Source organism: Pipra filicauda, unplaced genomic scaffold (genome assembly GCF_003945595.2).
Source record: "Pipra filicauda isolate LSUMZ 115617 unplaced genomic scaffold, ASM394559v2 scaffold121_size3267253_pilon, whole genome shotgun sequence".
Taxonomy (NCBI): domain Eukaryota; kingdom Metazoa; phylum Chordata; class Aves; order Passeriformes; family Pipridae; genus Pipra; species Pipra filicauda.
In genome coordinates, this window is record NW_024103674.1 from 1021531 (window position 1) to 1046143 (window position 24613).

At 48.1% G+C, this 24613-nt stretch overlaps 1 protein-coding gene across 1 annotated transcript in view; it reads left to right on the forward strand.

Annotated features, from left to right (window-relative positions):
- The window catches only part of FAM102A (family with sequence similarity 102 member A), a 33126-nt gene extending 14566 nt beyond the window's left edge, over positions 1 to 18560 (forward strand). Inside the window, exons 3-12 of the mRNA XM_027729900.2 lie at positions 6843 to 6963; positions 7287 to 7316; positions 10866 to 10982; positions 11461 to 11507; positions 14069 to 14220; positions 15354 to 15458; positions 15725 to 15914; positions 16104 to 16225; positions 17359 to 17428; positions 18335 to 18560. Of these exons, the coding sequence (XP_027585701.1) occupies positions 6843 to 6963; positions 7287 to 7316; positions 10866 to 10982; positions 11461 to 11507; positions 14069 to 14220; positions 15354 to 15458; positions 15725 to 15914; positions 16104 to 16225; positions 17359 to 17428; positions 18335 to 18380 (1000 nt within the window). The 3' untranslated portion in view covers positions 18381 to 18560. The remainder of the gene's footprint in view (positions 1 to 6842; positions 6964 to 7286; positions 7317 to 10865; positions 10983 to 11460; positions 11508 to 14068; positions 14221 to 15353; positions 15459 to 15724; positions 15915 to 16103; positions 16226 to 17358; positions 17429 to 18334) is intronic.
- The last annotated feature ends 6053 nt before the right edge of the window (positions 18561 to 24613 follow it).

A 24613-nucleotide genomic window follows, 5' to 3' on the forward strand; every position in this document is an offset into this window, starting at 1 on the left:
CTTATAAAAGACACGTGTCTGGGTGCACGTGACTGGAGTCCAGACATAACTGAATTACTTTCAAAGAAGCTGTTAATACACAACTAGGAATGCTGATGCTCGAGGGTTTTCTACTGGTGATTGACTGACTGCCACCCCAGTTTTCCAGGAGGTATTATCACTCCCTGGCTTGTACTGGTGGACCTTTATCAAGATTGATCACTGCCTTGGAGGGAACTGTAACACGCAGTTCAAAAGCTTTACGGAAATAGGCTTCTTCTGGAAATGAGGTTAAAACCATAAAAAGTCAATCCCTTGCCTGGTAGATACCAGCTTATTCCTGAGGAGGATTTCTAAATCATTCTTTGAATCCTGTTTTTTATTCCATGCTCGCCTGGTTGTTTTTGCTCCAGTTCTTTCCTCGCCTGCCTTTGACATACTTGGTGCTGTTGTCATCGTCCCCTGTCCCCCAGTGAAGCTTGACTGCTCCTTACCTTGGTTTCTCAGCTGTGGCTGAGGTTTCTTGCATTAGCTTTTTTCTTTCCTGTGCATTTGCCATTAATCCTTTTTCCTGTATTTGTCTCATGTACAGTCAAATAAGGATTAGGCAGGCTGTGCTGTTAACTGCATCAGCGGAATCTGGTTTTCTGAGCTGACTTTCCCCTACTCTTCCTTCCCCGTTCACTCTTCCCCCGCTTCCCCCGCTGCCAGTGAACAGCAGGAGTGGATGTATGTCCATCTCCTGGTGTGAGACTGTGAGACATAGCATGATGAAACCCTTCAGAAATTTTTGGAGGGTTCGTGTTCCCTCCAAAAAATGCTGGGTCATGTGAATGCTTCGTTCTTAAAGCATTGTTGTTCACATTTGGCATTTGGAGAGCCCATATATATGACTGGTCTAGTGCAACTGAAGAATTAAATGGCTGTAAACTGATGCCAAGAGGGAGGTGTGGGTAGGTGTCCCTCTCCATCGTGGGCCATTGGAATGGGTCTGCTGGGAATTCAGAAGTTAATTTTGCAAGCAGGTGGTAGATGTGATGACTTTACTGCCGAACCCTTGCTTAAAACACTTGCAGTGCTTTAACATCCAAATAAGACTTGTTTCAAATGACAAAGGCTTGCTCAGTTCTCTCAGTGACACAGGCTGCATCATCTGTCTCTGAGCCATTTTTCCATCATAACTGCTCGTGTCTCCTGCACAACAACCAGCACTTGTCAGCTGGAGAATACGGGGTTGTTTGCAGAGGGGGAGACGTCCAGCTCCTGGGGTTGGCAGTTGTTCTGCTCAGTGATGTAAGCTCAGGCACAGAGTAACTTTATTGTGGGGAGCTCTGTGCAGCCCTTGCTCCGCTTCTGCTCAGGGAAGGCAAACCCCCTCCATGTAAACTTGCTGTAAAGCATTTTTCCTCCTCCAGGTTGGATGGATGCCTTGGATTTCACGCACTGTGTATCCAGCTGGGTTTTATGATCCTGTGTGATGTTCCCCAAGGAATATGGTGTGTCACCTCTCATTCTTGGGATACATTTCCACTGAGCTTCCCAGCACTTGTTACTGCATCATGTTTGCTTCTGCTTTCTGCCTGTGTATGAGCTTGACAACAAAATAAAATGGATTATGGCAGCTCTAAGCTTTTACTGATGTGACCCATTCCTGTGCTATCTGTCCACGGTGCATCTTGTTCATTGTGGATTTCTCTCCTTTTTCTTGCCAGGCATCTGGATGGCAAAGCCTCAGAGCTGCATTTTAATTTTATAACATGTGCTGCAGTGAAGTGCCCTGTCCTAAGCCCATTATTTGGGGATACCTGCAGATTTTGGATCATATATCTAAACCAGCTAATGGCTAAATGAGGGCTTGCTTTCTATTATATATGTAGATTCACCCACATTTGTAATTTCTGTGTTTTATAGGCAGTGATCAGGCCCTGTTTTTGTAGCACGACCTGCTGTGTTAGTAGGATGGAATATATTTTGGTGGGGTGTGAATATTGGTTCCTGAGCATCTTAGAAAGTCAGTTTTGAAACAGGCTTTTCAGGGAATTTTCCTTGCCCTTACCAATGGTTTTTCTTACAGCTTTGCACTAGAAAACCTGGTTAAAATAGTAACTGTCTTCTCTAGAGCATAACACAGGATTGTTCCAGGCTTTGCCAAGCTAAGGGAGTGTCAGTGATCCTGCTCTAATTGAGCCTGTGGGAGGACTGGGGAATAGATGAGACTGTTCTTAGGGTGGTCTCTGCAGCTGAAAGAGAGCTGTGTAAAGAAACGCTGTAGAAGATGCCCTTCATGTGCAACCTGCTGAAATAACTGGATTTTTTGTTTCTTTATCCCCCTCTGTGATTGAGGGGATTGTACCTGCATTGCTGAGGTTGTGTTACCTTCCTCCCCAAAAGACTCACTGCTGGTGTGTGTCAGGGCCCTTCAAGGGCTGCTCTTCAACCCCTTGCACTTAAAAGAATCTGAGCTGGGAGTTGGCTTGGTGGCCTCTGTAAAATGGTTTTATCTTTCCTGTGCCTTATCAGATGAGCTGCTGTTACTCCTGCTGCAGTGGTGAACCAGTGAGGAGGATGCAGAGCGAGTGAGCAGGAGGATTAGTTCTGCTTGAAGGCTCTGACACAGATCCACATCTCAGAGGGGGGACAGCGAGCATGTGGACTGACCATCAGAAATAGGAAGGCTTACCCTTCCCCTTTGTGTAGAAGAGGAGGAGAAAATCTGAATAAGAAGCTCTGTATGTGTGCTTATCTATCTACTGTCTCATTTAGCCTGAGGTTTTCCCACATCTGCTCCCGTGCACGAAATGTCAGACTGAGACACGCTGCTCTACTGAAACATTTGGCATTAAAAAGCTATTTTTTGTTGTCATTGCCCTCCCAGTAAGGCTGTGGCCTTTTTATGACACACTGTCTTACATGTGACAACTGCCACAAAGTAAGGGTGAAACATCAGCTTTCCTAAGTGCTTCAGCAAGGCAAAAGTGTTTCAGCGAGTGGTGCGTTGGAAGCTTGATACCCAGTTGGGCACAACTCAGCCCTCGGTCTGTAAATAGAAGTTTTAATCTCTGTTCTAGTGTTTCATTAGCTAGGTTTTCATGTGGGAGAGAGGGAGCCCAAGATAGCACGGGTCATATATATGGCCTTTTTCTAGAAGTGTTTGCTTTAGCCAGCTTGGATTCATAGGGAGCTTTGTGGCTTTCTGGAACAGTGCTATTCTGTCCACGGCACTAAAATCACAGTTGGTAAACAGCTCCTCTTTAAAATCTGTTCCTCGTGTGTTCTTCTACCTGTCTCCAGAGCTGTGTGTGAGATCTGAACACAAAGAGGCCTTGGAGGCTTCACCAAGCTCACTGCTGCTCCTCTAAAAACAGGTAAAGTGTTGGGTTCCTGCTGTGCATGGTTCCCATTACTTGGATTCACACAATGCTATGGTGAAATATCTCCCAACTGCTCTTCTTCTGGTAAACCTTCTTTCAGGGGGTAGGATGGTGGATAAGGGATGCAAAATGCTGTTCCTCTGGCTGGTCACAGAGCTGGAGGTAGATGAGCAGCTCCAGGGTTGGAAGACCCAAGAAGCTCCTTCTGAAACTGCACTTTCCACAAAAGCTGCCGCAGGGTTGCATCAGTTTATTCTGAGGAGATATATTTAGGTCTTGAAGAGTAATTACACAGCTTTGAATAAGTCTCAAGTCAGAAGAGGGCAAAGCTTAGCTTGGCAGGGATTCAGCCTTCTGGGAGTCTTCTTGCAAAATGGTCCAGGCAGCCTTTTTTAAAATAAAACTTCTGAAGAAGACCCACTGAATTGGCACCTGGTACCAGGCATTGGTCTGAACTATTTCTGGCTCTCCAAATACAGGGTAAAACTTAAAATTAGACACTTCTGGTTTTAAGCTGTGAGTTTCTGCTTCACTTTTAGTTGCCTTGTGATTAGGATGGAAGGAAACGCCTCTCGGTGCAGCCCTCACCACCCTTCTTGTGTGTTTTTTGTTTCTGTATGATGGTTCCTAATTGTACATCAGAGAATATTCTAGGGCTAAGTACAAAACTGCTCATCATCTGAGTTCTCCTTTTTTTTTTTTTGTCCCTATTTTAGTGTTCTCTAATTACCAGCCTGACGATAGCTTGGTGGGAGGTGGACAGGCAAAGCCCATTGCTTCCCCACATGCCATCTTTTGGAAGTGTGGAATTAATTTTTAAGAGTTTGGTTTGAAACAATAGAGCTGTCCCTTGCTTGTCTAATGATACAGACCCAGCCTCCACCCTTAAGAGCCACTCTTTAAAGTAAAAAAAAAAAAAAAAAAAAGAGGTTGAAATTCATTGTTGAATGATTGTGAAACTTGTGACTGGAGAGCAGCTCAGCATTTTATCTTGTAAACTCCTTCTCACCCTGTGCAGACTCTTCCAAAGACATAAAAAGCCCCAAGCTATGCTGCACCTGCAGCTCGGGTTCGTGTTCACTGTTCTGTGGGTAACATAACCCCCCCCAAATCCTTTTCCTAATCCCTTGCACTGTGTGGTATCTACGGCAGTTTTGGGAAGCCAACACACATCCCTAATAAGAAGCAGAATGTCTGTTAGCGGAGCTTTTGCTAAAGGCAAATTAGCTATGAAGCTCTTTATTACTAATCAGTACTTTTTTGCCGCGTTTTGAAGTAATTAGCCTTCATTGGACTTAGCAGCATCCAGCAGATGCTTAATCATGGCTGCATTGTAAAAAGAGTGAGAACTCCTGAGTAAGGAAACTCGTGCTGCAGCAGCCCTTGATGATCCCACTCACAGAGCAGCTTTGGGATCTGGGAGCTGGAGCTTAATCCCGTAAATACTCACTTTTGCAGGAGTTAGAGCTCTGAGCAGGGCTGAGAACAAGGTGTGTGAACTGTGAACAGTGTGCTGTCCTACCTGTCCGACTGAACATCGTTCACTTGTAGCTGCCTTCCAGCACTCAGTGTGAAGCCTTGCTCTCTAGAAACCAGCAATTCCTTTCTAAAGACACCTAATGCTGCTAAAATATTCAGTGATTTCTGCATCCCCCTGTACCTGCCTTGCATCGCTGAAGCACATGTGTCCTCAAGTGTTTTTCCATTCTGTTGAATTCCTTTTTTTCATCTGTGCCTGAGTTTTCCTTCCTTTAGGTCATTCGAGATACCTGCTACTGAGTCAGGTTTAAGGCACCCACATCTGAAATGTAACTTGCCTAATTTGGCTGGCTCGGTGAATATTTTATTATAGGCAAAACCTTTTTATTCCCTCCGGAAGTGTTTATTCTCCTGTCTGAAAGAGCTGGAGTGAGTTGAGTGGAGCAATGAGAACCAGATCTCATCTTGAATTAATCCCAGATTCAACGGTATTTTTGGCACTTAGATGTCTCGCTTTTCACTGACTTCAATAGCAAGCCTGAGTTCTGTCTGGAAGGGTTTTAAGTTCTCTACCTTGAAAGAATTGCTGCCTTCTGTTTTCTCTTGTTTTAAACAGGGATGATCAGCCTTTATCTGCATTACAGAGGATTACAGGTTTCAGTTATTTGTCAGTGACTCCTTTTCTGTTCTCTGTGTCTTGGCCAGCAGATTCAGTCCCACAATGTCTCAGAGGACCAGCAGGGACCTTCTGGCTTGGGATCCAGTCCCTGGATTTGTCCCGTTGGGCTCAGCTCCAGGTTGTAGAAGGGCTGCTTGGGCTACAGCTTCTGCCCCTTCCTTCCCAGGAGGAGAGTTGAGGCACTACCAAGGCTGATCGTTCTCCCCTTTGCCACCAATCCCTTTGGCCTGCACCATGCCCGGGTCAGATGGTGGGAAGCCTCCCTTTCCCTGCGAAAGCAAACAGTTTATCAGGTGCCCTTGCCCCTTAGTCCTGTGCTAGGAGGAGAGATAAGAGCGAGATGCAAATTTGCTTGCTCGCAGCTGTCAGCAGTGCCTTCCCTTCCTCCCCTGGCCTCATTACTCTGAGAACTGACCTGGCTGAGGGCCAAGCTCCGAACCATAAGTGGATCAGGTCCTGCAGAGGCTCAGTGGGCAAACCAGAGCTCTGTGGAAGGACCCACATGCCTTGTTTCCAGGCTCCTTTTGAAAGGTGAAATCCAGCTTCCCCTGAGGGCTCTGCAGCAGCCAAAGCTGTACCTGAAGCAATTCCTGTGCTCGGGAAGGCATCTTCTCTTCCTCCTGCAGGCTCAGGCAGGAGCCATGTGCTTCTCCACTCGCCCTGGAGATTAGGATAGGCTGATCAGAAGCTGTGCAAGCAAAACCACCTCCTCCCTGGCAGAAACTGCTTTGCATCTGAACCCCCCACATGATTTGAAGTGCAGTGTTTGCTTGGCATGGCCCTGTCTGCCTGAACCCAGGAGCATTTCCACATGTGTTTTTGTCCTCCTCCGAGCTGGCTGTCCTCACTGGCTTCCTCCCAGCATGAGAAGCAGGGAAGGACAAACCATCCAGGACACACAGCACGTTCACTGTGCAGAGGCTGTACAAACAGGCATGCTGGAGGAAGATAAGCTTGTGAACCTTCAGCCCAGTTGGGTTACAGAGATTGGCTCCATCCACGCCGGACGGTGAATGAGCTAAACCGGCTAAGCAGGAAATGTCAGAGAGCTCGTGAGAGTTTTAAAGGCAAATTCTGCTGATGAGATGATTAGTCTGCCTGTAACCTAGGTGGATTTTACCTTTATTGACTAGTGAAAAGCTTAATGGTAACGTAACGCCCTTGTGTGGCGCCGTTTTGGGTGGTGTGGACCAAGCTGTGTTGCGCAGGATCTTTACAGGCCAGGATGCCAGCCATTAAAAAAGGTACTTAATAGTCGAGACTGATTTGGCTTTGTACTTTTATTTGAAGAATGATTTGTTGTTTGTTTGTTTGTTTGTTTTTCATTCTCACAGAGAGGAAGTTCAGGAAAACTGTGTCCGCTGGAAAAAGAAATTCACCTTTGTGTGTAAAATGAGTGCCAACCCCGCCACAGGGCTCCTGGACCCCTGCATCTGCCGAGTGTCTGTCCGTAAGGTGAGCATCCAGCTTCTGCTCCTGGCAGGTAGTACCACCAGTGCACTGGTGTTGGTTACTGGGTGCTTTTTGTCAGCAGGAAAAATTGCACGGACTGTGGTGGGAAGGAAGGATTGTTTGGGCCAGGACGTGCTGGAATGGAGCCTCTCTGTCCAGCAAGGGTACTTGATGGAGGGTGGGAGCAACCGGGGTCGTGGTAGCTCTTGAGAGACAGAGATTTGTGAATCCTGAGAGCAGATTCCAGGATTGAGTTATGTCTTTCCCCCTGTTTCCCCAGCACATATAATAGCAGCTTTTCCTGTTTGTTTTGTCTCCCATTATAGGAGCTGAAGGGCGGAAAAACCTACTCAAAGGTAAGAGCACAGAAAGGGCAAATGTGGCAGAGTGATGATGGCCTTGTCTCCTGTTAGTCCTTGACACCCATTAGAAACCAGTGGCTGCTGAGTGAAACAATCTGGAGAGATGCTCATTAGTTCTGAGTTTAAGCCTGAATTAAGAGAGTTCCCAAAAAAATCCCTTGCTAGGACAGGATCCAGATTGCACTGGATGTGGATTTGAGACAGGGGTTGGGAAGATGATCTGCATGTCCTCAGACTTTGGGGAAGTTCTGAGTCAGATGTGAACTCTCTGGCTTCTGGCAGCGTCTCCCTAATAAAGAAACACAGACTCCAGTTCTGTTCTCCAGAACACAGCAGTCAGCTGGGGCAGGCACCTCACTGCCTTGTGAGTGCAGGCAGAAACCTACAGCAGGAATCACTGCCTTCCAAAGGATAGGAGGCACTGAAGCAAAAACCAAGTGGATCAGCAGGGATCTTAGTTTTGGTTTGTTTCCTCCTCATTTTCTTGCCTCTGCTATGGAACAGACAATGGGCCACCCCCTTCTCTGCCTTGTGCTGGATCAAGAGACAATGTTGGCTTAGAAGCTGAGCTCACACAGTGCCCGAAATCATGTTTGTTTGAAAATGAGTCATTGCTGCTGGTTTCTAATAAACAGATGCTCAGGTCACGCACAGCCCTTTAAGAATTTCTTCTCATCAATATCCTTTGTGAGACCACGGAGGCAACTGGTTGTGAAGGGTGCACTGCACTCCTATGAACTGCTGTGCTGTGTGAGACAGGGCAGTGTGGCTGCCCACACTGTTCCTTTTTCATTGCTAATTAGGACATGGTCTCTAGGGCCATCAGTTTCTCTTTCACTAAATTCACGCTGTGGGGAGGTTATTCATTCTGCAGGGCTGCCTGTCCAGGGAGAGCAGCAGAGCTGGAGGAAGAGACATGCCTCTGAGACATAGTAAATCCATCAGTCTGTGCCTCCCGCAGCGTCCATCCTCAAGCTTTCCACAGTGTTTGGAAATGCAGAATTAAAGGAAGCCTGAAGGCATGTTTCCATGGTGGAATTAACCTGGACTCTTATTCAGGCCATGCTCTAACCTACTTCCTTTTTACTCAATTGTGTTTAGTGGCATTTAAAAGAGACCTCCTTGCTCCAGCCCAGAATTTTAGACCAAATCTCACGTGCTTTTCATCTCTTGTACTGGTGTCTTGCTTGGTCTTATGTGAAGAAAATTGATGTGTTCTCCTAAAAGATGATCCGAGCATTTCAGCAGCTTAGGCACAAGGGATGTCACACCAAACAGGGTGATTGCAGTCATGCCCTATGGACCAGGCTTATTCCAGACAGGCCCTCATGACAGGACTGACTGATCTGGGCTTCCCAGTGTTTCTAGCAGAAGTCTGTGGTGTATGTCCACGCAACTATTTTCCCATTTTAAACCAAAATAAGTCCACACCTATTTGAACTGTCTTAATTCAGCTGAAAACTCCTCGAATCATGGCAGCAGATGTAGAGGATAATGCAACTTGTGAATGCCCTCTGTAGAGGCTGAGAGTGATGGAGCTGTTTGTGCTCCAGGCAGAGTTTCCACTGACTTGCACACCTTTGGGTTTGACGTGAATGTCACCTCAGTGTCAGGGGTTATGGAGCGGAAGACAACAGGAAGGACTGATAAAGCGGAAACTCTTTCCTCTGAGCTGGAAGAAACACTATCAGCTGGCTGGAAAACTGAGGAAACTATTCTGAAAGGTTATATCTGAAAACATCCTTTTGTTAAGGGATCTTTCCTCTATATACTGGGAGTCTGCTTCCTGAAAAAGCTTCTGACCTCAGCACACCGTGTGGGTCGCTGGAGGGTTCTCCCACACTCTGACGTCGATCTTCTTCAAGAAGTTAGTGCTGTGGTGGCAGAAAAAGGAACTGGGTCTGGGCCACTCCTGTTGTTCTCCTAGTGTGGTTGTTCTGTGTCTTTGTCACAGTGATGGATTGCAGCTCTTTCTGTTGCTTTCTCCTGTCCTGTTTATCTCCAAGAGATAAAAATTTGCTGTTTTTTCCCTTATCGGTGAATAATTAGAAAGCAGCATAGCCCTTGGCTAGAAGAGACAGAGGAATTTCTAGGGCAAGGGCTGGAGAAACACCTGCATTAAGGGAATTGTTAAGAAGGGAGAAGAGAGGGAGAAAAGTTGGGATATATTTTTCCTTCCTTTTTTGCTGATGAAAGGCTCCCTCTCTATCCCACATCTTTTTTTCATTTGCCATCAGGAGTTCCCTTTTGCGAATGGGGTGGAGGAAGCAGCTATGCTAATGTTGGTGCTGTTTCCCCTTCAATCATATATCTTGAGCAGACTGTGGTTTAGACTTTTGATTTGGAGCCATGGGAGCCAGGGTTCCTGTGGCAATGGCTGTGGTTTGTGCTGACTCCCTATCAGCTTCCACAGTTGACAGAGCACCACATTTCCGTAGGATGGTGCTACTGTTGGGGCTCCCCGTTCAGTTGTGTCATCCAGCTGTCAACAGTGGGGCAGGAGGAATGTTCTGCAGTGCTTGGAATGACCTGCTGCTGCTCCACCTGTGCTCTGTGTTCTCCTGGGAGCTGATGTGGATGCTGAAGTGACGCAAACTCTCCATGCTTGGATGGTTTGTCCAAACATGGGGTACAGCATTTCTTCCTGGTCAGATTAGATGAGACACAACTGACTTGTATTCCTAAAGCTCTGCATAAAACAAGCTGTAACTTTTTCTTTGAAGCACTCTGTTACTACACCAGGAATTAGGGCAGGAAAACAAAGGTATCCTTCATTGTGTTTGTGTTTACTCCGGAGGCATCAATGCCCTCTTTGAATTTACCTGTGATCTTCAACCTTCTGTCACCTTCCCTGTTTGCTTCCCCATTGTTAGAAGAGGTTTAGAGAGCTCACAAGTAAATCTCTCCAAATATTTTTCTTCCCTTCTGCCTGTCAAACATCCCCGTTGCTGGTTAAGCCTTAGCAGCATTGAGGAAACTTTGCTCCAGGAGTTCCCCAGCCCAGCAGCTGCCTCTGAGGGGTGAGGCACATGCACTGCTCCATGGCTGCGGGCTTCCAGCTCCCTGTGCCGAAATCTCAGTTGTTTTTTTCAGGATGGTGTCACTTTCCTCTGTAACAATATCCTTTCATCTCCTGGTTCACATGCTCCACTGCATTCTGGGATGGCCCGATACAAAGAGTGCCTTATTATGTTTGTGTATGTGTGATTCTGTTTTTTCCACATCATTGACCTAGTGCCTTCCATGTCCTTGGTTATGCAACGGCTGCAGGCTGGTTAACACTGTCCTGGCCAGCACCACCACTGTCTGCCCTTCCTCCACAGAGGTTTGGCTTCCTGAAGGCCTCCCAGTGTCTGTCTGACTTGGGATTAGGAATGTGACCCTGCCCATCCTCAAGAACAGGGGATCTTCACAGCCACCACTCCTGTTTCTGCCCTTGCTCACAGATGCTCTCTCTTTTTTTGGTCTGTGTGACACCATGTATCCCTTTATTGAGTAACCTTTGTTCTCTCCGGTTCCCCTCCATTGTTTTCTTGGCTGCAGCTGGGCTTTGCTGATCTAAATCTGGCAGAATTTGCGGGCTCTGGATCCACTGTCCGTTGCTGCTTGCTGGAAGGATATGATACTAAGAACACCCGACAGGACAACTCCATCCTAAAGGTACAGCAGCTGCTACTGCCACAGCTGAAATGCTATGACTGAATTCAGGGAAGATCACAACCAGAGTGCAGTGCCAGACCTGAGAGAAGGTCCTGTTAGTATGCAGAGACAGGATTTTGCTTTTGTGCTGCTAGACTGACTTGGGAAGCTTCCCATTATCAGAGTTGCCCTTTGATAATTTGGCATCGATTTGGCCAAGCGATGACCCTTCTCTGTCATCAAAGAAACCAGGAACAGGAGGGAGGGAGGAGATTCTGAGTGAATTGTCAGGGTGGCCGGGCTGGTGTCCTGCTGAGCCACTTGAAGTTACTGATGCCAGGGATTTCGGGCAGGAAGGGAAATACCTTGCCAAATCCCTGAAGCTGATTTCCTTTGGAAAGGAACTAGATCTTGCTAATCTTTACACCCAGCCCTTGACCCCGTGGCTGTTGTGAAGTGAGGAACACTGCTAAAGATGTTCCTTGTGTCCCCTCTCCAGGTCACCATCGGAATGTCGCTGCTCTCGGGGGACCCCTGCTTCAAAACGTGAGTTTCTGGGCAGACCAGGACACCTGTTCCTTTTGCAGTTCTCTGCTGGAGACTAAAACTGATGTAGAGGAGGAAAACTAATGCCCTTGATATTGGGAAGAACAGGGAAAAGCTTAAAAGCATTTGAATCAGCCAGAAAAGCGTTATCCAGCCTGTGCTGTTGATTGGTTTTGTTCTCTGCTCTGGCTTTCCCAGTTTGATTATTGCTGTGCACAGTGTTTTCCCTGCTAGCGTGAGTTTAGGTTGTGGAAACCAGTAGATGCTGATGACAAACTTCATGTTTTGCTGAAGGGTAGAATTTCTCATGGCTCTGGGGTTGGTTTCACTGACCTCCAAGAGGACAAAGGTCACTGAAGAAAACAGCCTTGGAAATGGACATGCTTCAGCACATATCATTCAGGATAAAGATCTCAGATTGAAACAGCAACAAAAATACTGCAAGGCTGAAACATTTTAATTTTTTTGGTTTGTTTTTTTTTTTTTTTTCTAAAGGCTTCGCAGTTTGTATTAGCAGGGAAATTGCAGTCCTGTGGGGTTTTTTGTGCTAGGAAAGAATAAATACAGTTAAGATGTGAAGCAGTTTTGCTGCTTAAAGAATTGTTGGTGAATCAACTAACAAATATCCTGGCAGCATCTCCTCTTACACTGCAGTGTGGTGTCACAGGGCTCTGCAGTCCAAGCCCTGCTGTGGTGTGCTGGAAGGTGTGTGACTGCACACAGCAGGGCTGCCACGTGCCCACAGAAATATTTGGTTTTGACTCCCAGCAGTACAAGAGAAGAAAGCTTTACCTGGAGGCTGTCTCTTGCAGCAGTGGTCTCCTGGGCTAAAAAGTCTAATTTTAGGAGCTAGCTGGAAGTGTTTATAAATTAGCTTGCATTTGTGTTATAAAATGCTGCATAAATTTTGGTAGGTTTGTTTTGTGAATGGCTTTTCATGGTGCTGCAGCATTTCCTGAGACCTTCAAGCCCAAAATCAATGTCATCTGATTCTGAAGAATTTCTGCTTCAGAAGGAAGCGTAACAAAGAAGTTTTTGATATCTTAAACCATAATTTTATAGCAGTAACAGATGTTTTAAATCTGGGGTACTAGGATATCTGGAAATAATATGTCTGACAAAAATACCTGTTGTTCCTTTGCTATGGAAGCAAGTCCTACTGTTAGAGTGCCTGAAAATTATACAGAATTGGATATAAATATCCATTTAATGTAAGTAGGTTGTCTGAAAGTCAAACCTCCTAATTTTCTTAAAGGATTTTTGCAGTCACTGCCACTTTCTCCTTATATGTTGATGATGTGCAAATGTCTAAAAATGGAAGCTTTGCATGTGGAATAGTCCTTGATCAGTAGAGCTTCTGGTAAATGGCACTCATTAGGGGGATAGGAAGGAATTAAAACTGTGCTGGGAAATCATTTCCAAGCACTGACTTTCCGCAGGGGTGGATGAACCTTCTCCTTCTGGGGGTCACCGAGGGGGGCAGAGCAGGCTGAGCAGGAACACTTTGCTTACATAAGGCTGTAAAAGGCTTACAAACCTGTGAAGCAAAGTCTCCAAAGCACCTGTGTGCATGTAAATCACTGATAACGTGATTAGGGAGGTTTTTTCCTGGTGAAGGCATGTGGGTTTCCTGGAACCTTCACAGCCATTTGGCTGCCCACATAAAATATTCTCAGTGCTTTATTCTCTCTCCCAAAACACTGCAAAGGTCCTCTCATGTAGCATCTTTCTTCAGAGCTTCAAGTGAGACAAATAAAAGTTTTTATTTCTCACTCCTCACTTAAAAACCATAATATGATCCATTAGTTACAGTTCAGATTTCAGGCTACAGGGAGGTTAGGGCTCCAACAGGAAAATTCACTTTGCCACGCTGCACATTCTGTGGCTTCCACCCAAAAACACTTCTGGAGGAAGGGAGGGGGCTCCAGGCACTCATAGCTCTGCCCTGCAGCCAGCATTTACAAAGGGATGTTGGGAGCACACAGAATAACCAGAAAAATAATTTTGACAGCTGGAAAAACACTTTAGTCTCACTGAAAAGTAGTTTAATCATCAGTTAAAGAAGGGAAAGGTTATTTGATTGTTGTAAAAGTGCTCTCATAGGGGGATGGGGTTGCTGGGATAAAAGGTTTCGTTTTGGCCCTTGAGTGAGAAAGGTGTAACAGAAAGGGAGCTGGAATCGACAGTGATGCAACAGCAAACTGGTTCCTGTTTGTGAAGCCAACTGGCCACTGGACACGTGCTGGGGGGGAAAGGGCAGCTCTGGTTGGTGTTCTGGAGCACAGTGCAAGCTTGGAGCCTGTTGTCCTGCATAAATGATTGAATGGTCCCTCTTTGCCTTAATTTACCTCGGAAACTTGCCTTTTCCTGTTAATGCAATCCAGATGCAGTACAAGGTAGGGAAGACCTGAGTCTGGAATCTAGGAAAACAAAACCCAACACCCCACTGAGCTGCTGGTCAGAGGGCTGCCAGCTTCCCCCTGCTGGGAAGGGTGGGATAAATAGAGTTTATTCCCAGCCCCTGCCTGGCACTCTGTAACCTCCTTCCCTTCTGATTACAGGCCTCCTTCCACCGCCAAATCCATCACCATACCAGGGCAGGACTCTACCCTGCAGCTGACCTGCAAGGGAGAGGGAACCACAAGCAGCAGCAGTTCCTCCACCATCGGCTCCCTGCGCCAGACCAAGCCAAGAACTGCCATTCTCAGCTCGGGTATGAATGCCCATCCTGGAGCCATGCAATGTTTGGCTGTGTCTGGACGCTCCTTTGTTTTTTTCCCAGCAGTTGCAAGCACAGAAACTCTTTAATTTTTTATGTTTTCCCATCCTCAACCCCATTGCTCATCAAGAAAAATAGAGAAAAACAAAACCATCTAGCTGTAACTGAGGAGAGAAAGGATGAGTCTTTGCCATATGCATATTCCTGTTAAAGGAGATAAAACGATTTGTTACTGCTGGGGATTTAATAATTCATGCATTGCACTCATCCCTGCTTTCCACTGTGTTCAATGACACTCAACATTGTTCCCCACTCAGCTGTTCTGTAGCTCAGAGTTATCTTCTAGAAAAGTTCCTCTGAAGGTTTTAGAGGTTGGTTTGAGGTCCAATGGCCTTGTTCCAGCTGCTGATGCAGTTCTTTGGCTTCTGTATGAGCCCGTTTTCAAGGACACTGCATTTTCACTGCCTTTTTTTTCCTTCCCAGCACATTCCAAATGTGCAGGCACATACACTGCACCAAAATAGCACTCGAGTCTCATCACCTCAGTGACTGAGCACAGGGTGCAAGTGCTGTTCTTAAAAAGCTGGGCTAATGTGTTACATTTGTGCACTTCTAGATAAGCTTCCTGCAGGAGACAAGCAGGGGTCATAGCAGAGGAGCAGAAGTTACGCTGAGGTTTCTGTATCAAATTCAGAGGTGATTTAAATGGTATAGGCTCTCTCACAAGTAATAGAGGGGGAAAGGCAGTAACAGAAGCACCCAAACAGAGGTTGTAACACTTCACTGCCAGTGGCCATCTGATGCTTTCTTGGTCTTAATGTTTTTACCAAGGGATAGCTTCAGATACTACCTGTCCTTCTAGAGGCTACAAGTCCCCAGAGATGTTTGTAAGTTGAGGTGCTAGATGCTAGAATTAGTGATAAACTTGACAGAGAAGCTCATTGTGGTCTTTCCTACTCCCCAGGTGTTTCTAAACTCTGTGCTGGCCTGGACAGCAGGGCTCTGCCAGCAGACTTGTCCTTTCCTCGATCTGGCATCCCAAGATCAGGTTCTAGTCCAAGCTGATCAGGGCACAGTGTTCTGGCTTGGTTATGGTGTAAGCAGAGTGTCCTGTTGTTCCTTGGCAGGCGTCCCAGAAGAACCAGATCAGAACCTGTCCAGCCCGGAGGAAGTTTTCCACTCGGGGCACTCGCGGAACTCGAGCTACGCCAGCCAGCAGTCCAAGATCTCTGGTAACCATTGATTCACACAACTCTGCCAGCACTGGCCACATCTATTTTCTTTCCTGTGATGAATCCCTGTGAGAGTGATTTGCAGCCATCTCTCACCCTGCTCTGTAATACCAGTCTCCTGCTTAGTCTCTGCAGACGAGCTCACGGATTTGTGTCTAAACCTGTGTATGCAGGAGTAGAAACGCTGGTGTGAAGCTGCCCTGCCTGTTAACTGTGCTGCCAGGAAGGGAGGGAAGGTGTGGATTGTGATCACACTGTGTTTGCAGGTTACAGCACGGAGCACTCCCGCTCCTCCAGCATGTCCGACCTGACCCACCGCCGGAACACGTCCACCAGCAGCAGCGCGTCCGGAGGGCTCAGCATGACTGTGGAGTGTCCTGAGGGAGAGCGGGACCACAAACTAGAGAAGCCACCTCGCCCCCCCAGACCGGCCCTTCTGCTGGACAGACCCTCCCGGTGAGTAACTGCGGAGCAAAGACCCTTCTCTGGGAAGGAGAGACAGAACCTATTCCTTGACTTTCGTGCAGCGGTAGATCGGATTGTAGCCGCTGAGGAGGGGACTATTGCCAAGAGAAGCAGGACTGCATATGAAAATATGTGTCTTGAAAAGCTGAGTAAGTTTTCCATGTGTTTCCTCTCCCCCAGGAGGAAAAAGGATTCAGTGGAGAGTCACCCAACCCGAGTGGATGACACCAGGATCGATGCTGATGATATAGTGGAGAAAATAATGCAGAGTCAGGACTTCACAGATGTCAGCAATACTGAAGGTGAGAGGGGGAGTCTCAGAGGGGATGTCTGGGCTGTTCTTTAGTGAGGCTGACAAGGGTTTACAGTCAGCTCTGATCTGCCAGGGGCTCCCTTCCCCTTTTGACAGCTATTTGCTTTCAGTGCTTGCTGGGTGTTTCTGTGGTAGATAAACCATGTGGGTTTGAGAGCTGCACATCCATTCACAAATAGCACTTGCTGCTGTTCCACACGTGACAGCAGAGGTTGAACAGGAGCTCAAACATGCAGGGGGAGAGAGAGGAAAAATACTGATTCTCAGTGCAGTGGAAATCAGTTACATCAGCTGCCTGCACTGCTCTAGTGGCCTCTGTCCAGGGTCAGCCCAAGGGTATTTATTAAAATAGGAGAGCACAACTGGAGGGGAAACAGCACATCTCTGCAGAAAGATGGGAATAACTATGGGTTATAGTTTGCTGGTGACCAGGTCTGGCTGAGAACTTAAGAAGGGGTTTTATCCTTTATAGTCATAGCATCTGTTAAGAGAAAACTAATAAAATAACTGCATTTGTTTTCATTTTTCAGTTTAGCATAGAAATCAATCTTTTTCATCTGATTTTTTTTATCTGAGGTTTTTTGTTAGGTTTTGAACTTGAGCCTAGCTTGTTGTATGTGCTTCTTTAGCTTACCATTAGTCACCTTAAATCGTTGTACATGGTAAAACTCTTATCATATGGGGATTTACACCTCACTCAGCATGAGTTAAAACTAGACTGAATGCAGCTGCCTCTTGCCAGCAGAACAGGCTGAGTGTCATCTCCAGTGAGCCTACAAAAGCATCATGAAGCCCCATATCTCATCTGTTCAGATGTACTTAAGCTGACCAAGAACTTGCATCAATGGAATTGCCTTAAAAGAAGCAGCTGGAGGAGTATCACTGAATTAATTTCTCCGCCTTTACTCTTCCAAAGCTTCGTGTTATGGAGGTTCCCTTTCAGAGCAAGGAGAGGAGGTCCCAGGGGCTCCATTGCTGTGGGAACACCAGCAGAAAGTGTGCACGTGTATCCACAGAAACACACTTGTTCTGTGCTGACCACTGTGCAATGTCTGGGAGGGGAGCACCTGGCAGGGTTGGTAGCTCTGGATTTTAATGTCTGTGTTGCTTTTCTCTCTGCAGACAGTAACCTGAGGTTGTTTGTGAGCAGAGATGGAACAACTACGCTGAGTGGAATTCAGCTGGGAAACAGGTAAACTTCCCAAAAGCCTGGCAGACAGAGGGTCTCCAGGGGGATTGGGGAGCTCTCTGTACCCAGGAAACTTCCACCTTTTGCTGCAGGAGAGATTTCTAAATATCACGTGCTACATGGTGGCTTTATTCCCACATTAACGCCCCTGAGATCCCTTTGGAGGCAGGCTACAGCTGCCCTGGAGTATGAATGTAGTTCTCAGCAGGAGCTCAGAGGGATAATGGGATTCTAATTGTTAGACCCAGGAACAGAAGTAAGGAGCGAAAGGACAAAATGGTAGAGGCTGGTTCCCGTTTGCTCCTGAAGGAGGGAGCTTTGCCTCCTGCTGGCCTGCAGCAAAACTGCGTCGGCAGCCTGGCTTATTGTCCCTTGTCCCTGCCTCTTATTGTCCCTTTTCCCTGCCTCCTCCATAATCGTGGAGGGCTTGTCCTCTCATGAAAGACTCCTGAAGCAATGAAACTTTTTCTCACCACAATAGCTCTTAGTACAATGCCTCGGCCAGTTGCCTTTGAGCCTTTATTGCACCTTTTGAGTTGAACAAAAAGAAAAGCAATAATGTTAATACAAAGATGTGTCGAGTTGGTGGCAGAACTGGGAGCACAGCAAAGCCAGGAATGCAGGCTCTTTGTGCAGGATGGGATACTCCCCCCTTTCCTCTGTCCTTTGGAAGGGTTCACGTGTTACACCCAGCTCTCTCCAGCTCTCTAGTCTTGGCTTGCCACGTCTCTGTCTGCTCGGTGTTACGAGGGCTGACTTCCAGCCAGGCTGACTCGTGATTTGCAGTGTTTTGTGTGGGGTTAGAGGACGGTGTTTGTGAGTGGAGAGCTCTGAATCGGAACTTGCTTGCTCGAAGTGACTGCGGAAAATAACCTGCCTCCCTCCTCTTCTCCCCCTCTGCCTCCCCAGGGTCTCGTCTGGAGTTTACGAGCCAGTGGTGATCGAAACCCACTAAATGTGAAGAACAGGGTAGAGCTGCTGGACACAGGCCCCCTACCCAGTCCGCTGCCACATGGATGCCAACCTTTACCTCTCTTCATGCAGCATTCCAGAAGGGATTTCTCCATGCCCCTCCCCATACATTTGCACTGCAGAACTACTCCAAGACCACTCCAGAACATGCACTTTCCCTGCATTGGCATTGTCCTTCTCTGCTTCCTGGTCCTTCCAGTGCCTGCCTTCCCCCTGTTCCTGCTGAGATGCAAGGTGTCTGTGGGGCTTATCCTTGGGCTAGTCCTGGAGGATGTTGCTCATGTGCATCCCTCACTCCACCCATTCACTTGCAGCGGGGAACTTCTCAGCTTCTGTCTCCCCAAAACATTGGGTTATACCACTGTGAACTCTTCAAACCACTGGGGGAGGGGGAAGCCAGTCTAACCAAACCCAGAGCTGCTCGTTGGGGGCACGGTGACATAGCCACTTGCAGGATGCTTTATTCCATTGACTCTGCAAGGGAACATCACCTCCCAAGGCAATGGTTTTACTGAACAAGGTATGCTGTGGTGTACACCTCACCTTCCTACCCTCACATCCCCAAACATCATTTTCTCATAGGAAATATTTCCCAAAAGTGCATTTCAGAAAAATTCCGCAATCCAGCTGGGAGTTGGTGAACGGTTAAATGCGAGTGCTCATCACACCACTGACTGCAGTAGCCCTTCCACTGCTGGGCATGGAAGGGAGTGGTCATCAACTAGCATTAGCAGGAGCACTTTAGAGATTACAAATTTTACCTGGAGGAGGCTTCTACTCGCTATTCCAGGAGCATAATCCATGTTTGCTGGACTGATTCAGCAAATAGTACTGTTGGAACTTGGAATACAAAGCCTCTCTTTTTTTGTTTTTTTGGCTCAGGAAGGGAACTGCCCTTCTTGGACTGTGAAAAGAATATGGTTCTCTGACAGCCCTCCCCTGGGCCAGAGCAGGGTGCAGTTGACTGCAGTGGTCTCTCTGTTGTGGTGGTGATGTCGATTGCCTCTCTTGGTCTGGGCCAGCAAGGGATTTGGTGTTGGTTGGCTTTTCTTGCCTTGTCAGCAGAGATCTGTGTCTGAGCTGGTTCCTTCTGGGGCTAGGGAGAAGCCACTGTCTCTGCCTTCAAGGGTAGAATGGGTGTTTGCTGCTGCATTAGCCACAGCAGCTGTTCTTACCTGCTCCGTGGCGAGTGAACTCTTCTGACAAGGCTTCAAACTGTTCTCTGGTTGATCTTTCAATTGCTCTTCTTTGGGTTTGGTTTCTGCAGTTGTTCAACACTTTAGCTGCCTCTTTTCCTAGCAGTGTGTGGCTGAGATGTGTCTCCCTTTCAGCTCCCACTTGGAGATCCTCCTGGCAGCCGAGTTGCCGGCGAGGATCCGCGCAGCCTCCGCCGTGGGCCGGCAGCAGGCTGTGCTTGCAGCCCTTCCTGTACAGAGCCTCTCAGCTGATAAGCTATTTCTGTGTAGTGCCCATTCCTCTTTTGCCAGTGTACTGTGGTAGCACTCGACAGCCGTGCCCTCGGAGCAATTCCACGCTCCTGGGCTTGGCTGGGATGTGCCCTCCTCTGACACACACGTGTGTGTGTGTGTGTGTGTGCACAGGTACAGACACACACTCGTCCTGCTCAGCAAGGAAAGACTTGTAACTGATCACATTGTCGTTCAAATTCTTAGTTGTTTTAAAGCCCTTTTTTTTTCTTCTTAAAGGAGAAAAAAAAACGAAAAAGGATTAATTGTGGTCTCTGTGGCCAGAACGCATGCAGATGAGCTACTGGAAAAGGGCATTTGGCAGAATGAGAAACAAGGAATGAAAGGGCCTTGATTTATCATTTTTTTTTTCACCCTTCTAGTTAAGGATGCTGCATGGGGAGTGCATGGGTGCTCAGCAGTGTGGCAAGGCTATACAGCCGCTTAGTCTGTTTTGATAGTTTCTCTCTTCGAGTTAAGAGGTTTCTTTCTGTATTTGGTCAGACCACATATAGGATATGCATCTTTTTCACCCTTTCCCTTCAAAGGGAAGTTAATTTGGACTAGGGTAAGAAGAGGGTACAGCCAACACCTTGGTTTGCTTTAATGTAGGGAAAAAGTGTTGAATCTTGAGTCTGTTTAGAACAAAAGCTCTTTCACACTTGCTGGTGTTTTTTAGTGGTGAGCCCTTCTTCATTCAGCCGGGGTAGGTTTGGCACTTGCCAGCAGACTGCTGAGCATCCTGCCCTGTTCCTGGGGTGCTGCGTGTCTGCAGGAAGGAGAGAACTGCTTGCTTTTCTCTCTCCCTGGGGCTCTGCCAGAAAGCCAGGCCTGGCCTGACCCTCTGCTCAGGTCACGGTGAGGGCAGGAGGCTCAGACAGCAGTGGGTGTTCCTGCCCTGTCTGTGGATGGCTGTGCAGAGCTGAGGGTCAGCACAGAGCCCCTGCTGCTCCCCGGGGGCCAGCGAAGACCCTCAGGGAAATCAGATCCAACTGGGACTTGAAAGGAGCAAACATAAGCCAGGAAAGAGGCCAAAACACAGCTCACTTCTGCTGCTTTGCTTCTGTTCCCATGAAAAACAATGACAGTCACTGTCAGAGCAGTTGGGATCCCAGGGCATTCTTCTGGCCTCCACTGGCAGGAATCGGCTGCTCCGAGACACTGGCAGCTCGGCCTGTCACGAAATCCCCAGTGAGGCAGAGGGAGGAATCTCTTCCCAGCAAAGCAAGAGGAGAAGCAGTTGAGCTTTTTGGAAAGCTGGTCTCATCTCCCCAGGCTGGCAGAGGCATAACCTGCTCCACTGCGTCACTGTGGCCAACCTGGGGCACATCTTTGGCTTCTCTTCCCCTGGCTTGGCACATCACTGCTTGCATTTTTGATGGCTGTGTCTCATAGGATATCTCTTCCTTGTCTCTGTGTTATTATTGACTCCACAGATCCTGGTCTTTATGTGGCTTTTTAGCTCTCCTACCCCTGATTCTGGATGAGAAAGCAGTCCTGGTCATCCAGCCTGACGAGGGCTGGAGCACCCAGAGCAGACCCCGAGGGAGGAAGAGCAGTCTGTTCCTATTTCTAGATCCCACGCAGTGCTCCTGCTGCATGAGCAATGCCCGGTGGTCCCTGGCTGGCCATGGGCATCCGAGGTGGTGGTGGCCATGGGGTCACTGGTCCCACACACTCTCTGCTGCCTCGGGAAGCTGCGTCTCGTGAGCACTTTTTTCCTTGTGGCATCACTGCCCCCTGTTCCTTGTTGGACTTTGAACATTTAAGAAGTGAATCAGTTTCCAGACCCAAACCGCTGGCTAGTTTCCTTTGGGTTTTTCTCTTTTTTTTTTTTTTTTTTTGTTGTGAAGTTTATGGATTTTTTTTTATATAAACCCAGCAGGCTGGTGGTTTTTTTTGACTGCATTATTGTTTCACTGATATTTTATTTCAGGGGGGCTGAGGGGGGGGGATGTTCTTCCCCACATTGTTCCCCTTCTCAGGGGATTCAGAGGTGGCTTAAACAAGTAAAAGGACCTTATTGGCAAGACTCTGCATCCCCTGGGTCTCTGATGCTGATGAGCAGGGCTGCTCATGCCTGGCTGGCTCTGGAGGGCAGAGCTGGCTCTCTGCTCCAGTCTAGGGGGCCAGGCAAAATGTGTGGGCTCTGCTCTCCCAGTTTCTGGACCTTTAGCTGGTGGAAGCCCGTTGCAAAGTGTTAGGAAATTCAATGTAACTTTTTTACTAACTTTTCTTTTTTTAAAACCGATATAAAACTGAGTGAATGTCCAAAAGAATAGGCTTAGCCATGACTTAGTGAAGGAGATGGGTTTCAATTGGAAATTGTGATTGGAAAAAGGGGGAGAAGGATGTTGCTCCTCCATCATCTTCTGTATGGTCAGCACCTTAAGCAGGGGCCTCATGCTGTCCTGACCCTCGGAGTGATGGGCAGCAGGCGTGTGATTTCTCCCTCCCCCCTCATTGCCACATCACTTCGCCCCCTGCAGAAAGTTAACAAGCCCTTTTAAACGTTTGCTTCAGTTTTTAGAGGGTTCCGAACCAGGCCGAGACCTGAAGAAATAGGTATTTCATTCTCATCTGAATAGGAGGGGTTGACTTTCTTTTTTTTTTTTTTTATTTATTTTGTCGTTGCTGTTTTCTTTTTAAACCGGTGGCAGTGCAGCTGGGCTCTGCACCGCTGCCGGGATCCTCTGGGAAAACCTCACTCCAGGTACGCTAGAGCACCTCGGATAAACCCCCTCCTGGCGAGGGGCCCCCTCCCCTCCTCACTGCCTTACCTGGGGGCTGCAGGCCCCCCTCTGCCCCTCCTGCCCCATCCCTGCTGCCCCACCTGGTCTCTAGCTGAGTTCTTGCTCTGGTGACTGCGCCCTGTGGACAAGGCCAGTCCCCAGGGACAGGTTCCTACAAACGCTGCCTGGTCGCAGCTGTTTGTCCTTTGAAAAGCCACTTCCTCGCTGGGAGGGGGGGGGGGGTTGATGAGTGAAGAACTCCCCCCCCACTCCCCTCCTGAGAGCCGTGTTCATCAGCCCCCCCACCCCATGCCATCCAAGCCCACTGCCCTCCACAGTCACCCCCGCCCCGTGGGGGACGTGGAAACCTGGGAAATGAAAAGGAATTTGGGTGAAGCTCCGAGCGAGAGGTGCGGCTGAGCCTCGTGACCTGCCTCAAACACAAGGAGTTTGAGAGAGCCCATATTTTTGTGGGGGGAGGGGGGGGAAAGAAGGGGGAGATGGTGTTTTATTTTCTTGAAAGTGAATTGAGCTCGGTGACCTTCGGCTGAGGCGCGCACTCAATTTGTATCAGATTCTATAAGAGAGATGGCTGATATTTTTGGAAAGGGAATGGGTCTATGCAAACTTCCAAAATTGCTTGAAAAGATAGTTTAACATTTTTTTTACTTTGAAATCTAAAGATGAATCTAACTTTTTTCTTAAAGCAGAAGTGCGTTTAGAAAGAGAAGCTACTTCCACTGCTCTATTTTGATGATGATTCTTGGAAAGTTTGGGCTGGAGGGAATGACTATTTTTCACCATTTTTATCTTGCTCCTCTAGTTTTTTTTGTTTCTTTTTTTCTAACGGAATGCTGTGCCGTCTTTGATTCAACAGATCGTGTTTGTATTTTCTGTATCTGGTTCCTAACGTAGAGAAATAACAAATATATGAGGAAATCAATATAATGTCAAATGTTGTTATGGTTTTGGGGGAAAAAAAAAAATAAAGGTTTTTGGTACTTCACACTGATTGTCCTTGCTCTGTTTCTTGTTTTTAAATGCATTTAAATGTCTGCTGAGGAAGCAGGAGGTTGAGAAGGGCGTGCTGGGGCTTGGAATAGGATTTGGCTTTGCCTTCTAGGATTGCTTTGGCAGCTGGGAGCAGAGATCCCTGCCAGCCCTTCTCTGCAGATGGAGAGGGGAGCTGGCAGCACAGCTCTAGTCCCGTGGAAGCAGCAATCCCAGGGAAAGGTGACCTGGCCGAGTTGCCAGCAAGTGTCCCTTGTTCCTGAATGCCGTCTCCCAGCCAGGTTCTGTTCGATCTCCCCTGTCCTGCTCTGCTCCCAGGCTGGCCCGGGGGAAGGAACCACAGCCCCACAGGCTCCAGGAAACTGAGTGGAATTCTCTGGGTTTTCATGGCTTGTGCCAGAGCAGCCCCTCTGCCACCACAGGCTGGCCATCCCCCTAAAGGAGGGCGAGCCAACTTCAGTGCCCAGATACTGCTGATGTTGGACAAGGCTGGAAGGGACCAGGGCCCCTGCCAGGAAAGGGCTTTAGCTTTGCCTTTTGCACCTGCCCAAACCCTCAGCTGCACCTTTTGAGTCCCGAGCAGGGTCTTCCCCTTTCCCTCGTTTCGGGTAGGGAAGGCAGCCGATCCCATCCCTTGTGTCCCTCGGCTGCTGGGTCTCGCTTTTCCCTGCGAGTGTGTTTGGAGGAACGGCCGGGGCGCAGGGTGTCAGTGTCCCGCGGGATGCACCCTGTTCACGAAGGAGGCTCATCCCCTGGCACCGGGAGCTCGGAGCTGTGGAAGGGATCCGAGTCGCGCAGGAGGGACAGGGAAGGCAGGAGCGCTGCCGGCCCATCAGGCGTTACCCCCCTGCCAGGCCCGGGTAACCCCTGAATTCCCCGGATTTGGGGGCGTTCCCTGGATTTTGGGGGTGATTGAGGCGGGGGCGGGGCCTCCCACACGCCCCGCCCAGCGCCGCGCGCCCCCAGCCGCCCCCGCCGATTGGGCGCGGGACGGGCGGGGCTGTCGG